Source organism: Ochotona curzoniae, unplaced genomic scaffold (genome assembly GCF_017591425.1).
Source record: "Ochotona curzoniae isolate NIBS_2020 unplaced genomic scaffold, NIBS_Ocur_1.0 contig_2210, whole genome shotgun sequence".
NCBI classification, from domain to species: domain Eukaryota; kingdom Metazoa; phylum Chordata; class Mammalia; order Lagomorpha; family Ochotonidae; genus Ochotona; species Ochotona curzoniae.
The window spans coordinates 41,214,474-41,227,942 of NW_024465369.1; the positions used below are offsets into that span (position 1 = coordinate 41,214,474).

Here is a 13,469-nt window from a genome sequence, read left to right on the forward strand (position 1 = left end):
AAATGATTGTCAGTAGACCAGTGACTGTTCTGCATGATGTTGCCTCAATTGAACTGTATAGGCATGAGAAGTGACTTCGTGATTTATACAGACTTTAAATATGTTTTTTTCTCATTGCTGTAGTGAAATGGAAGAACCTAAGCACATTATTATGTATTTTAGTGTAATCCTAGGAGACAAGAATTTTCATCTCTGTGTAAGATAACCAAGCAATGGATATATCCACATGTCCTCTGCATTGAATCCGATTCTTTGGAATCTCTGCTCTATTTCAATTGGAAAAGCCAATCTGTATCATCTAAATATTCTGGCTTAATTTGGATCACTAAGCAAATATCTGGAACTCTAGGATTGTCTAGTATTTATACTCCATAGCACAGACTTTTAAAATGTATTATCAGGATTCATGGTATAGAATCCCATTTCCTATGGATTTAGACATGTGGTTGAAACATAAGCCTACTCCTGATTAATGACCTTGCCAGCTGCTCTAGTCTTCACTATGAGACACTCCTCTCTCTCCACCCCTTCTTTTTACTTCTCTTTTCCCACTCTTCTCTTTCTCTTCCTGTCACTCTCCCTATATCCCTATGGATAAGTCTGGGTCCATTTCTTCCTCATCATTCGCCTTTCATGCCATATGCCATCCTGCCCCTTGCACCACTGTTTTTGCATAGAACTGTTCTGTCTGGGCTGTATTTCCCCTGTCCGCTGAGATCCTGTGATGTTTTATGATCATTATATTTACTGTCCATGAGAAACCTTCCCTAATTTCCAGCTCTTCCTCCTTTCCTGTGATGCTGTTACTCTAGTTGCTATTTGCTGTTTCTCTTCATGAGACTCTGTACACCTTTTTATGTTGCTAATGTTGTGAATCCCTCCAAGATGGATTAAATACTTACCATGAATACGTGAGTGGCATATCTATATAGAAAGATTTAAAACAGCTTGCACAACTCAAGAGAAACTTATCTTAGTATATTTAAACAAAATAAGTTACAGGCATTATACTATTTTTAGATGAAAACAAAATAATTTTGTATTTTAAAAATTATATAGTATTTAGCATTATCAAATATTGTAGATGTTTTTAATCCCATAGAAACAACCAGAAAAATTACCAGATTGTTAGAAAGTGGTTTTTTTAATAGAAAATATTTTTAAATGCCATGGAGACAAACCACTTTAGGTTTGATTAAAATGAATAAAAACACATAAATATATGATTATACCCAAATTCATAGACAAAATATTTATTTCTTCAAACTTTTTTTGAATGTTTTTCCCTCTTGATATCTTAATTTGAGGCAACTCTCAAAGTCATGAAAGTGGTCCTCTACGCACTTTATCTAAGTTATAATTTTTATGTAAGGGCAGGTTTTGTCATAATCCCATACTACTGGAGGAGAACAGACTTGGATTTTGAACCAGGTATAGTGCCATAACTGGTGCCAGGCTTCAGCTCCCTGTGGGCTAATTCCCTGGACCGTTGTCTTAGGATGTCCCTCATGCCCATTCACTCTGCTTTGCTCCATGAGCAAAATGCTCTGTGCAGTTCTGTGTAAATTTTTGGTTTGGGCGCTGGGTGTTTCTTCTATTAGAAGGAGCTTTGTGCTATCTCATATGAATTAAGGATCATGAAGGTTAGTTTTCCAGAAAGCATTTGCATCAAAAATGTCTTACTTTCCCACCATTTAATTTTGGGGACAGATGTTGCTATTGGAGCACCACAAGAGGATGAATTGCGAGGTGCAATCTACATTTACAATGGCCGAGTAGATGGAATCTCACCAACCTTCTCACAGGTAAGATGCTCTTCGACTTTGAAGAGTAGTACTGGCAAAACTTACAAGTAAGTTTTGAAACTCACAGTATTTGTGCAGACTTTTTTCCTTGAGTATCTGTTTTGTAAAGATTTTACTTTTAGTTGGGAAATGTGAAGAGTCTGTTAGTCTGCTGTAAATGTTATTATCTCTTCAAAACTTTTTTTTTTCATAAATTGATTGGACTTCAGTTCTACCCTAGCTTGTCTTTAGCCTATGTAACATTTCCTTCTGTATTTCATCAAATCTGTTCTGAGGTAATAGCCAATACAATCCAAACAAACCCATTTGGATTTGATTAACTATGTCTTGCCCTGTGGCTGAAGCCCCATATTTCATTCAGATTGCACAGGGAGATCAAACACTTGGAATATTCTGTGTGTCTTTCAGTAAGATGATAGCAATTTAATAAAGTTTCTTGATCTAACTCTGCCTTCACTTTTATATTTTGAAAAAACATTCAAGCATTTCAGTATATATAAAGAAGACTACATGCAGAGAGAAAAAGATTTTTTAAATGTTTTTGTGGAAACATTACTGGGTTTGGTCAGGAAAGAATGTACAAATAATTCTATATATTTGACATTAAAGATATGTACTTATCTAGTAAAAAAAAAATACTGGTTATTTTTAGCATGGATAGTAGCCTGGTATTTGTAAATCAGTTTTTGGACATGAAATTAGAAGCAAGGAGTTGGATGCATTTATCTAACTATGGTTGTTCTCGTTAAATGCCAGGAACCAATCTGGCTGGATAAGTTGGCTTTCATCAGAAGCCCAAGCAGTAGTCTTTGCTCAGTGAATCTAGGCATGTTGTTTTCTAAATTATTTGTTGTTCATGTTGGTTTAAGAAGGTTTTTTTCAGAGCCTGAAAAAAGATTTGGAAAGAAAGAGTGAGGATGGCTAGAAAAATCTATACTTCATGATGTTTCCGTGGTTCACAAAGTAAAGGCATATTTTATTTTTCAGTCATAAGAAAGATCTCAATTCTCCATTTAAAGCTGGAAAAGGCTCTGTCTCTTAGAGAGGTTGAGCTTAAATGCATGCTGATGGTTGATGAGCCAGGCATGCATGTGAAGGTGCACTACGTAGTTCCATCATTGCTTCTCTGGGATGTAAGGTGTTCATTACTTGTTTTTCAGAGAATTGAAGGACTTCAAATCAGCAGATCATTAAGTATGTTTGGACAATCTATATCAGGTCAGATTGATGCAGATAATAATGGATATGTAGGTAAGTATGAAGTTTACATACCAGCTTTATTTTGGATACTCTTTATTGTGAAGTGTGGTATGAAAGGCTTCAAAATTGGTGTGACAGATTTTAATTTACTCATCATTTTTCTTTCAATTTTTAAGTTCATTTATTTGAAAAGCAGAATGAGAGGGAAGGAGAGACAGAGTCAGAGAAATCCGCTCTGTGTTGGTTCACTTTTCTAATGACCAGGGCTGGGCCAGCTGAAATGGAACCAGGAACCAGGAACTCCCATCCAAGTGGGCAGTGTCAGCCCAAGCATTTTGGCCAATCTCTAATTGGAGAGAATTAAAGAACAGCTGGGACATGCCACACTCAGATGTAGGATGCTAGAGACAAAAACAATGAGTTAACCCACTGCCGCAATGTGGGCCGCCTTTTGCTTCATTTTTAAAGCTGTTTTCATTTCAAAAATGAGCCAGAAATGATCAATTAATTCCTTTTCTTTGCACTGCTAGTTGCTTAATTTTTGTCATAATAAAAAGCTGCTTCTCTGTTTCCATTGACAAGACATTTCTTGATGAATGTTTCTAGTCCAAAAAAATGAGTTTTAATTTAGTAAGTTTATAGTATGCATTTTTATCATAAAGTTTCTTTATGAGAAAAGTAAATGAGTGAAACTGTAAATGAATGCATTCATGCAAATATAGAATGATTCCTGACATGTTAGACTGTCTTTCTAATTAATTTTCCGTAAATAGTATTTTGATACAGTCAAAGGTGATATGTAGTGAAGAATTTATAGCTGAAAAGTAATTCTCTCTGACTAATGATGATCATTAATCTGTGTTGTGGTTTCTTATCTTCCAGATGTGGCAGTTGGTGCTTTTCGCTCTAATTCTGCTGTGTTACTAAGGTAAGGCTGATCAGTTTCACTGCTTAGTGACAACTAGGCTTAATTGTAAATGATGGGAGGCAGATTTTAAAATCAGCAATGATAGTGGCCTAAATGGTGTTTTGGTATTGTGATAATTCATTATTGAAATTTAATTTTTTTTCTTCATGTTACACAGACATGACATAATTATACAAATCAGAGAACATCAATATTTTAGACATGTAAAGAAATTTCTTTTGATCTATGCACAGAAATTTAAATGGACGTGAATGCATAGGATCAAGCTTTTAATAATGCAGATTCATAAAATTACTTGGTCAATGGGAATTGACAATTACAACTGTCTCCTTAAAGGAAAATAATGCTGCAATTGATATTACCAACTCTTTTTTTCCTTAGGACGAGACCTGTAGTGATTGTTGAGGCTTCCTTAGACCACCCTGAGGCAATAAATAGAACAAACTTTGACTGCACTGAGAATGGAATGTCTTCTGTGTGCATGGATCTGACACTTTGTTTCTCATATAAAGGCAAAGAGGTTCCAGGCTATATTGGTAAGTTGCCCCATAGAGTGAATGTCTGATAGAACATATGGACCGTTCACCACCAGCCCCCAAGATAGCCTCTTGAATCCTCCTTGTGTTTTCATCATGAATATCTTCTTTAGGGGCTGGTAAGAGAAGCTACTTGATACTTCTCATTCTGCCACTCCTTCTGGATCTTTATGATGTTTTTGCAAGTGATTGGGACACATCAGGACACTGTAGTTGCTTAAAGGTTATGGCAAGAAGCAAAACTGGATGATCATTTGCTATGTTAGTTTAAGAAGAAACAGTGGAGCTTCCTCTAAATTATTTTCATACAGAAAGTACGTGTAGACACTTCCTCTATTTCACTGAGGTCTTGTACATCTGGAGGTAGTGTAAGTTAAGAGGAAGGTCTAAGAGGAAGAAGATTCTTTCCACAGTATTCTATTCTATTTGAATAATGAAAGAAGTTTATCTGATTCTGATGTCTATAAATAATATACAAGTCTTGATTTCCTGCAAATTTCACTTCCTCAAGATATATTCATTTCCCAAGTAATAAAAACACTTACAGACCCAATTCAACCTCACATTAAATATATTCACCATGATCAACTTGGATTTTTTCCCAGGATGTAAAGATGGTTTGACACAGGCTGATTTGATTTGTAAGTGTAACATGCCACCTCAAATACAGTGAAAGCTTAAAAATCATAGGATGGTTTCAATAGATCAGAAAAAACATATAATAAAATTTGCCATCGCATTATGATGTAAATTCTGAACAGATCAGACATTGAAGGAATGTATCTCAATTTGATTTGAAAATGTTAAAAAAAAAAAAAGCTAACATTCCACCGAAATGGGAAAAGCTGAAGTCTTTCTCAGAGCAAAATAAGGATGCCCACTTTTACCACTTTTACCACTTTTAGGCTGTATAGTACTAGAAATCCTTCCCAGGACAATCAGGCAACGCAAGATGAAATTCCTCAAAATAACAAAAAGGAAAATTAAAATTTCAGTTTTCAAATAAAATCTTCCCACATATAGAAAACCCAAAGTAGCCAGTAAAGAACTATTGAATTAAGAAATAAACTCAACAAAGTTTCTAAATATGAAGCGAACATATAGAATCAGTAGCAGTGACAAGGCTCATCTAAAGTTGTTCACTAATTTCAAATCACATACGTGATTTGTGCAGATTTTTTTGTTGCAGTAGAATAAAGTGTTTGCCAGAGATGAGGCACTATTACTGCAACTAGTGAAGCTAACTCATGCAGGAGGGTAGAATATCTGGATTTATCATTTGGACATTAATTATTCACAAAGGTCATAAGCCCTGCAAGACCTATCATGTTGATTATATCCATTGCCTTACAGGCTGCTATACCCATACATCATAAAGGGAATCAAACTAGTGGTATGTCAAAGAGGTCTCAGGCTGTATTAACTTACAGTGAAACAGAGGAAAACTTCTGGCCAGAGCTGTAGTGAGTGATGAGAGTGTGAGAGAAGCTTTCATTGAGTTATTGATTTAAAAAGCAATAGATTACAAGTATGCTCCATGAGTTGGATTACCCTTCAACAACCTGACGGCTTATCTGAAAGACGGTGTGGAATAGATAGGGCTTATTTTCCTTTCAGTAAAACAGATGCTTAATAACAAATGCATTGTGATCAGAATGTTTTAAATAATTAAAAGCCAAAACATGAAACCCAAAAGTAATCATAGCATTTTTATAGAAGTTTACTGTATAATTTTCAACGTAATTCCTTCAGGGAAAGCATTCACACAATAAACATGTTCAAATGCAAGGGCAGTTTGTCTGCTAGTGATATTTTTAAAAGGTTTATTTTTATTGGAAAGGCAGATTTACAGAAAGATCTTTAATCAGCTGGTTTACTCTCTGAATGGCCACAACAACTGGAGCTGAGCTGATCTGAAGCCAGGAGCTTTCTCCAGGTCTCCCATTCAGATGTAAGTCACAAGGTCTTGAGCCAAGCTCTGTTGCCTTACCAGGTCATATGCAGGAAGCTAGATGGGAAGTAGAACAGCTAGGACTTGAGTCAGCATCCCTATGGGATGCCAGTGCTGCATTAGCTTATTCTACCACAGTGCTTGCCCAAGGAACTACATAAATTTTTAAGATATCACTTACGAGGTAGTGCACCATAAAATGAGCAACATCTCAACAGATGACTAGATTAACTTGCTTTGAAGATAATTTGGTTCTCACTTTCTTAGCAAGATCTGATGGCACTTTGGTTGCTTTAAACATTACACCTTTTTGTGGATTTGAAGATTTTTCTTTAACAGGTGAATTTTAGTATGCCACACATGAAATAAACTCGCTGCACTTACTGGGATGTTTGTTGAAAGAATGTCTATTTTTTAAAATTTTTAAACACACTTTAACTCTAGAAAGTTATACTAGACACTAACAAAAACATAGAACAATGATAAATAATCAGGGTATGGGAGTGGACAGAAGACATGTTGTCATTCATTTTAGAAACAGAGGGCAGAGTACACTCATCCAGTGGTTTACTTCACTAACCTCGTTGTAGCCAGGGCTGGGCTATGGCCAAAGCCAGAAGTGAGGCACATGGGCAATTCTTAACTGTATTGTTCCAGAAGAGACAGCTCTGTGCAAACCATACAAGCTGTACTTCTGAACTATGGGCATTGACGCCTAGCTCAACCCAACTGACTCTTCCCTCCAGCCCACACCATGACTTTATATGACTTTATCTGGGCAAGCTATCTACTCAGTCTAAGCTGCCGAAGAGGTCCAGTTCTGACACGTGCACTCCACTATCACATCAACTTTATATGTCAAAACTTTTAAAGAAAAGATACTACCCCAGCTATAGGCAACTACCAAAGTTGCCTTGTACCTAGGCAAGTGTTACACTGCTGGCAGAAAAGCTGTTAATAACTGGTGGGCATCCTGGGCCTTGTTAATGCCGAATTTGTATTAACTATACCAGTGTGCCAGCATAGTTGGCTATTCATTTTTTTTCAAGATATGTTTGGGAGGTGGGGAATGCTGGGCAGGGACATGCTATCCTGGCCCTTAGGTGAAGAAAATTGGGGAAAAGGCTACAGATTGTGCAGTGAAAGGGATTTGTGGACATAATAGAGTAGGAACAGCTGAGTACATGTTTGGCAGGGGAGAAATGACTTCTGGGTTCTTCCATGAAGCAGGCCACTGTACTTGCAGGTAACAGGGGTGATAAGATAGAATGGTTTAGAAGGGAGAAACCAGGGGATATGACTGAGTCAGGACAAGGCATCTTTCCATGTAGGAGACATGGACTAGGCTAAAGAGCAATGCCTACTGCCTGCTGACATACACAGAAGCTGGGCTGGAGGGCACACACCAGCCAATAGTGCTGGAAAAGATTTTCTCATCCCTGAAACAGCAAAGCTAGCAGTGTCTCAGAACTATCAAAACCTCTCAAGCAACACCCTTGGAACATTCTTCCCCACATTGGGGTCTCTAAGGCTTCATCAAAGGACGGTCCCCTATCCCTGAGTGCCAGATGTAGATTGACAGCAAGGAGTGACCTCCTCTTCCTCCCCCACTGCAGACACAGGAGGAAAAAAGAGAACATTTTTCCCACCCACCTTTTTCCGTACCTGAACCCTCCCCACCCTGATTGGAGACCCACATGGGCATGCAGAGGCTTAACCTACTTCACCACAGTGCCAGTCCATTTAGGAGGCCCATTTACATTTAGGAGGATCAAGCAAATGATGAAATGGTAGTATTGCTAATACAAAACTATAGGGAAGCTTTTACATCCTTTATTTCATATAAAAATAATTCTTGAAGTTAACATTGTAAATTTTCCCCTTTCATATTCCAGGTTAATTTTAAAAGGTTGTTTAATAAACAACGTTTGATGTTTCCAGTATTGTCTATAACTTTTGTGACTGTAAGATGAAGTAACTGTTTAGGTAATTGTTTAAGTTGATTTTTTATTTTGCTTTTTTGCAGTTCTGTTTTATAACATGAGCTTGGATGTGAACAGAAAGGCAGAGTCACCATCAAGATTTTATTTTTCTTCCAATGGAACTTCCGATGTGATTACGGGAAGTATCCAAGTTTCAAGCAAAGCTAGCAGCTGTAGGACACATCAAGCATTTATGCGGGTAAGGCACATTTTTTACTAATAAATATGCAAGCTGCAATTTTGCCAAAATAGTGAAAGTTTATTGTGTTTTATCTTTTTCTATAATGTGGTTTTGGAAAGGTTACTGATATGCTGTTTCAAAGTGTGAGACAGTCCCCAGATGGGTAATTTAAAGTTCACTTTTTTTTTGGCCTCATCTTTATTTCACATGTGTCACCTTTGACTGTTATTATGCTGCAGTTTCCTTTCTGCAGTTGCTCTTCTCCTGTCCCTGATCATCCAGTTGGCCTGGAACTAAACACATTAAGTAGCTCCGGTGAGCTCAGTTCCATCCCATAGTAGTCTTGGTTACTCGGGGGAGCAGGGAAGTTGGTTGGTTTTTTGTGGGATCCAAAGAAGCTGACTCCCGCATGAGTACTCTTGGACGACATCCTGCTGTATGTGCCAGCTTTGTCACTGATGCCAGTGGGAAGTTGCACGGTTGTAGCATGGTGAGGATCATCTTTGGGCCAGCACGACAGCTCTCACGATGGTTTGGGGAATGTCTTGCCAAAGCACAGACGATTTCATGTTTCCTTTATTAAAACACTGACTCCCAAACGGCTCATCGTGCTCCTCACATCGGTCAAATGTGATCATATGCAGCAGTGCCAGGTCTTCTTCATTAGGGGATGGTGTACTTCATCAGAAAAGCTGTTGTCACAAAAAAGCTAAACCATTCCCAGGAGCGCTTTCTGGGATTTCCAATAGTAGCCTTAGCTTAGAGCTTAATTTTCCCTTAGATACTTACACTAAGCAAATGCAAACAAGCATCAAGATTCTAAAGCACTTTTAGATGCTGACAGCCCTGTGCTAGTCCCTCATTTCCCTGAACGGTTTGTATGGCAAAACTAGAGTAAAGCCATCAGATTGTTCAGAGCCAAAGGATGAGAGAATATTAATGCAGCCATTACTTATAGACTGGAGATTAAAGAAGCTCTTTTGTTCTCACTCTTCTTAGATGTGATTTGACTAGAATTTTTTAAATTTTAAAGACAAATATTGAGACCATTTTGAAGGTAATGAAAGGTCAACATTTCATTGTTCAGAAAAATACATTCTGAGTTCATAAAAATGAGAGCAAATCAATCTGGCTTGTTTAGTCCTAGATTTTTTTTTTTTTGGCATGTTTCTTTTGACTAATGAATCATCCAAATTGTACATGTTCAGACTCATGTGTAGTAGAAATTGTAATTTTTCAGAGATTTCTATGTATTCTCTCTCGGACACTTTTGACATTATCATTATTTTGATGGTAGTAGGGTGCTGTTTGTTTGACCTGAACACCACACTTAGAGAGGGGAGGGAAATAGCGATCTTCCGTCCACTGGCTCACCCTCCAAATGGCCACAGCAGTGAAAGATTAATTGATCAGACCCTGGCACACAGGAGTTTCTTCTGGGTCTCTCACATGGGTGCAAGCTTTGGGTCATCCTCTTCTGTTTTCCCAGCTCATTAGCAGCCAGGACTAAAACTAGTGACCATATGAGATTCTGCTGCAGCAAGTGGGATATTAGTCTGTACTGTGTTGGCCCCTAAACTGTGAATGTTAAACACTGCCACTTAATGCCGGAACTTGCATAGAGCTGGAACACTGAAAATGCTTTCTCCAATATCTTATTTCCCTCCCTAAGTTCTTTTGTTTTTTGTTTGGAACCTCTTTTGTTTTAAAAGTGTCCCAGTGTTTTCATTTAGAAGCAAGAGAGAGTAATAACCATGCAGGTGGCTGCCCTAACCTGGAGTTCCACAGGGGGCGCTAATCGTCGTGAGGAAGGAGTGGGACTGCAAGGTGTACATTGTTTCAGGGTGGTAGCTTAAGGCGGTAGAGCCCGTTAACACATCTATGCTTCTACAGTCTGAGAGCACAGCATGGCAGCTTGAATCCCGCCTCCTCTCTTCCTCATGGCAGTAACAAAGAAGGTGCACAGTGGTCAGCATGCCTGGGGAGGGGAGGAGTCATAAGCTAATATGGCAATGGGGGAGTGTTAGTGGTGGGGATGGAAATGGTGGTGGACAGATGGGTCGGACGAGATGAGAAGGTTTGTTGCTTGGTGGGTGAATTTGTGTCTGGGGGGGTACCGGTGGTTGGGGGATTATGGCAGGTATTGGAGTTTTTTGTTGACTTAAGGGTTGGAAAATGATACACGGTATGTGGGTATGAGGGATGGTGGGGTGTGTATGGGGTGGAGTTGGGTGGGGACGAATTTATTTTAAGCGTGACGGTTATTAATGTTGGGGGGGGGGGGATGAGTTTTTATGAGTGGTGGTGTTTCGGGGAAAAAAAGAGTGGGGTATCGGGGTATGTGAGGTTGGGGGGGGGTAGTTGCGGAGGTTCGAGCGGGTGAAAATAAGGGTGATAAGGATGGGTGGGTGTTGGGATGGAGGGTAGAAAAGGGGGTGGAGGGTTGGGGTGTATGTTAGTGTTGGGGGTTTATTGTGATGAGGGGGGTATTGGGGTGCGGTGGGTGAGGGGGGTATGGGTTCAGGGGGGTTTGGGGTGTTTTGAGGGGGTATGGTTTGGGTTGGGGGGTGTATATTTATGTTGGCGAGGAGTGGATATATGTAGGCGAATGGGTGTGGTTGGGTGTGGTTGAGGTGGCGTATGGTGTGGATGGGGTGGGAGTTGTCATTGTTGGTGGTGATATGATAGGTTATGGGGGGGGTGGCAGTTGTGGGTAGTGGGTGGTCTCGTGGGGGGGTTAGCTTGGGGTGAATGGGAGGATTTGGGTAGTTGGGTTTTTATGTTGCTATATGTGGGTATGGTATTGGGTTGGAGGATTTGGTGGTGGACGATTATTTGTTGCGCTCTGAGTGGGTTTTTTTGTGTTTAGGGTTTGGAGTGGGTGGAGGGGGTTTTAACTCTGGTTTTGGGGGATAGGGGTATCTGGCCGGCTTGTAGCTTATGATGTCAGGCACTAGTTCTGTTGCAATGTTAATGGGTGTGGGCTCTGCTAAAGCAGAACCTACAAGATAGATTTTTTTTTTTTTTTTGAGTGCTCACAAAGGTTTTTGAGGCAGAAGGGCAATAAGTATTACTTTATGCCTTAAAAGATCTTATCTGTTGAAATCTTTCAGGCATCATTTTTTTTCCTGTGTGATGTTTGTTCCTTCCAGTAACTAAATGAAAATGAGCATCTTGCTATATTCAAGTACACGAGTTTATCAGAGCTTGGAAATTTCTTAGGGCAAAAGGTATCTTTAAAGTTGTTTTGAGTTCAACAAAACTTAAAAATTTCTAGAAATATTCCTGAATCTTCCCTATAAGTTTTTTTTTAAGATTTATTTATTTTTTTGTCACAAAGTCAGATGTACAGAGAGGAGGAGAGACAGAGAGGAAGATCCTCCATCCAATGATTCACTCCCCAAGTGACCACAACAGCCAGTGCTGTGCCAATCTGGAGCCAGGAGCCAGGAACCTCTTCCAGGTCTCCCACGTGAGTGCAGGGTCCCAAAGCCTTAGGCCGTCCTCAACTGCTTTCTCATGCCACAAGCAGAGAGCCGGATGGGAAGTGGAGCTGCCGGGATTAGAACCGGCACCAATATAGGATCCTGGCGCATCCAAGGCGAGGACTTTTAGCCACTAGGCCATGCCGCTGGACCCCCCATAAGGTTTTGTTTCTTGATTTATTTTCTTGGAAAGGGGAGAAAGAGAGACAGAGAGAGGTATCGTCCCTCTGCTGGCTGGCTCTTCCAATTTCTAGAGTTTGTTGTGCAAACCAAATCCAGGAACCTGGAATTCAATCCAGAATTTCTCCGTGGGTAGCAAGGAACCAGATATTTCAGCCATCACCTGCTGTACATTTATCAAAAGCTGAATCAGAAGCAGAGCCAGGAATGGATGCAAGTGCTCCATATGGGATGCTGGTATCCCACGGCATCTTAACTGCTATGGGCAAATACTCTCTCTTTCCCTTAAGGCTTTGATGGATAATATTCTGTAGTTTCTCTTGACAGAGTGTCTGCATCAAAGTACCTACTGTTACTTGAGCACAAGGGAGGATGAAAAGTATGGTGGGTACCCTCAGTTCCATATTTTCAGAACTTTCATGTACACAGTAGATCCATAAATAGATATCTGTAAATGTTCATCATGTCATCATAAAACATAAGACTTTAAGACTGGAACCTACTTACATATGTTTCTGCTGAAAATCCAAGTGCAGGAAAATTATATTCTGTATTACATATTTTGGAGGTAAATTGATTACGTACATGTTTTATTGCAGAGTCTTGGAAGTAGGATATTGTGCATATTTTTTTTCTTAAACTCTTAGCACTAACACAATTCATTAGTAAGACAAAAACTCAATATATACTTAGAGTAATGAATGCTATATCTTCAGTATTATTTAAAGAGTTCCTTCAGTAAGGGAAAATCTTAAAGGGTTCTGTTGATACAATGATTAGAACAGCTGTCTTAGGAATATGCCTTTTCTTGGGAAATTGGGTGTAGATGCTTGTTACTTCTTTACTATCTAAACCAAGCTTACTGGATAAGATGACTGTAACTTCTTTTGATGTGCTAGGTGAGGTTCTAAGATATACCTTGGAAGTAGCTTCTCAAATTCCTCACTGGCACTGGAAGTGCTTCAGAAACACAAATGTGATCATATTTCTTGCTTGAAATTCTTTCATGTGAGAGACTGCCCAGCTCCTTTCAACTACAGATGAGGTGGCCATTTCTCCTTTGCACTTGGGCATGCATGTGTTGGCATACTGACCCTTCACGGTGTCTGTATGAATTTATGGGCTGTAGACTTGGTGGTGCCTTCAGCTCCATATTTTCAGAACTTTCATGTATGCAGTAGATCCACAAATAGATATCTGTAAATGTTCATCATGCCTTCA

At 39.2% G+C, this 13,469-nt stretch overlaps 1 protein-coding gene across 3 annotated transcripts in view; it reads left to right on the forward strand.

Annotated features, from left to right (window-relative positions):
• The window catches only part of ITGA4 (integrin subunit alpha 4), an 80,479-nt gene that overhangs the window by 34,095 nt on the left and 32,915 nt on the right, over window positions 1-13,469 (forward strand). For 2 of the 3 annotated variants that reach the window (XM_040971812.1, XM_040971813.1), the window contains 5 exons: window positions 1,711-1,805; window positions 2,966-3,056; window positions 3,888-3,933; window positions 4,315-4,469; window positions 8,447-8,601. In XM_040971812.1, coding sequence (XP_040827746.1) covers window positions 1,711-1,805; window positions 2,966-3,056; window positions 3,888-3,933; window positions 4,315-4,469; window positions 8,447-8,601 — 542 coding nt within the window. Of the gene's footprint in view, window positions 1-1,710; window positions 1,806-2,965; window positions 3,057-3,887; window positions 3,934-4,314; window positions 4,470-8,446; window positions 8,602-13,469 lie in introns of those variants that run through there. The other variant, XR_005883016.1, reaches the window with a different exon arrangement.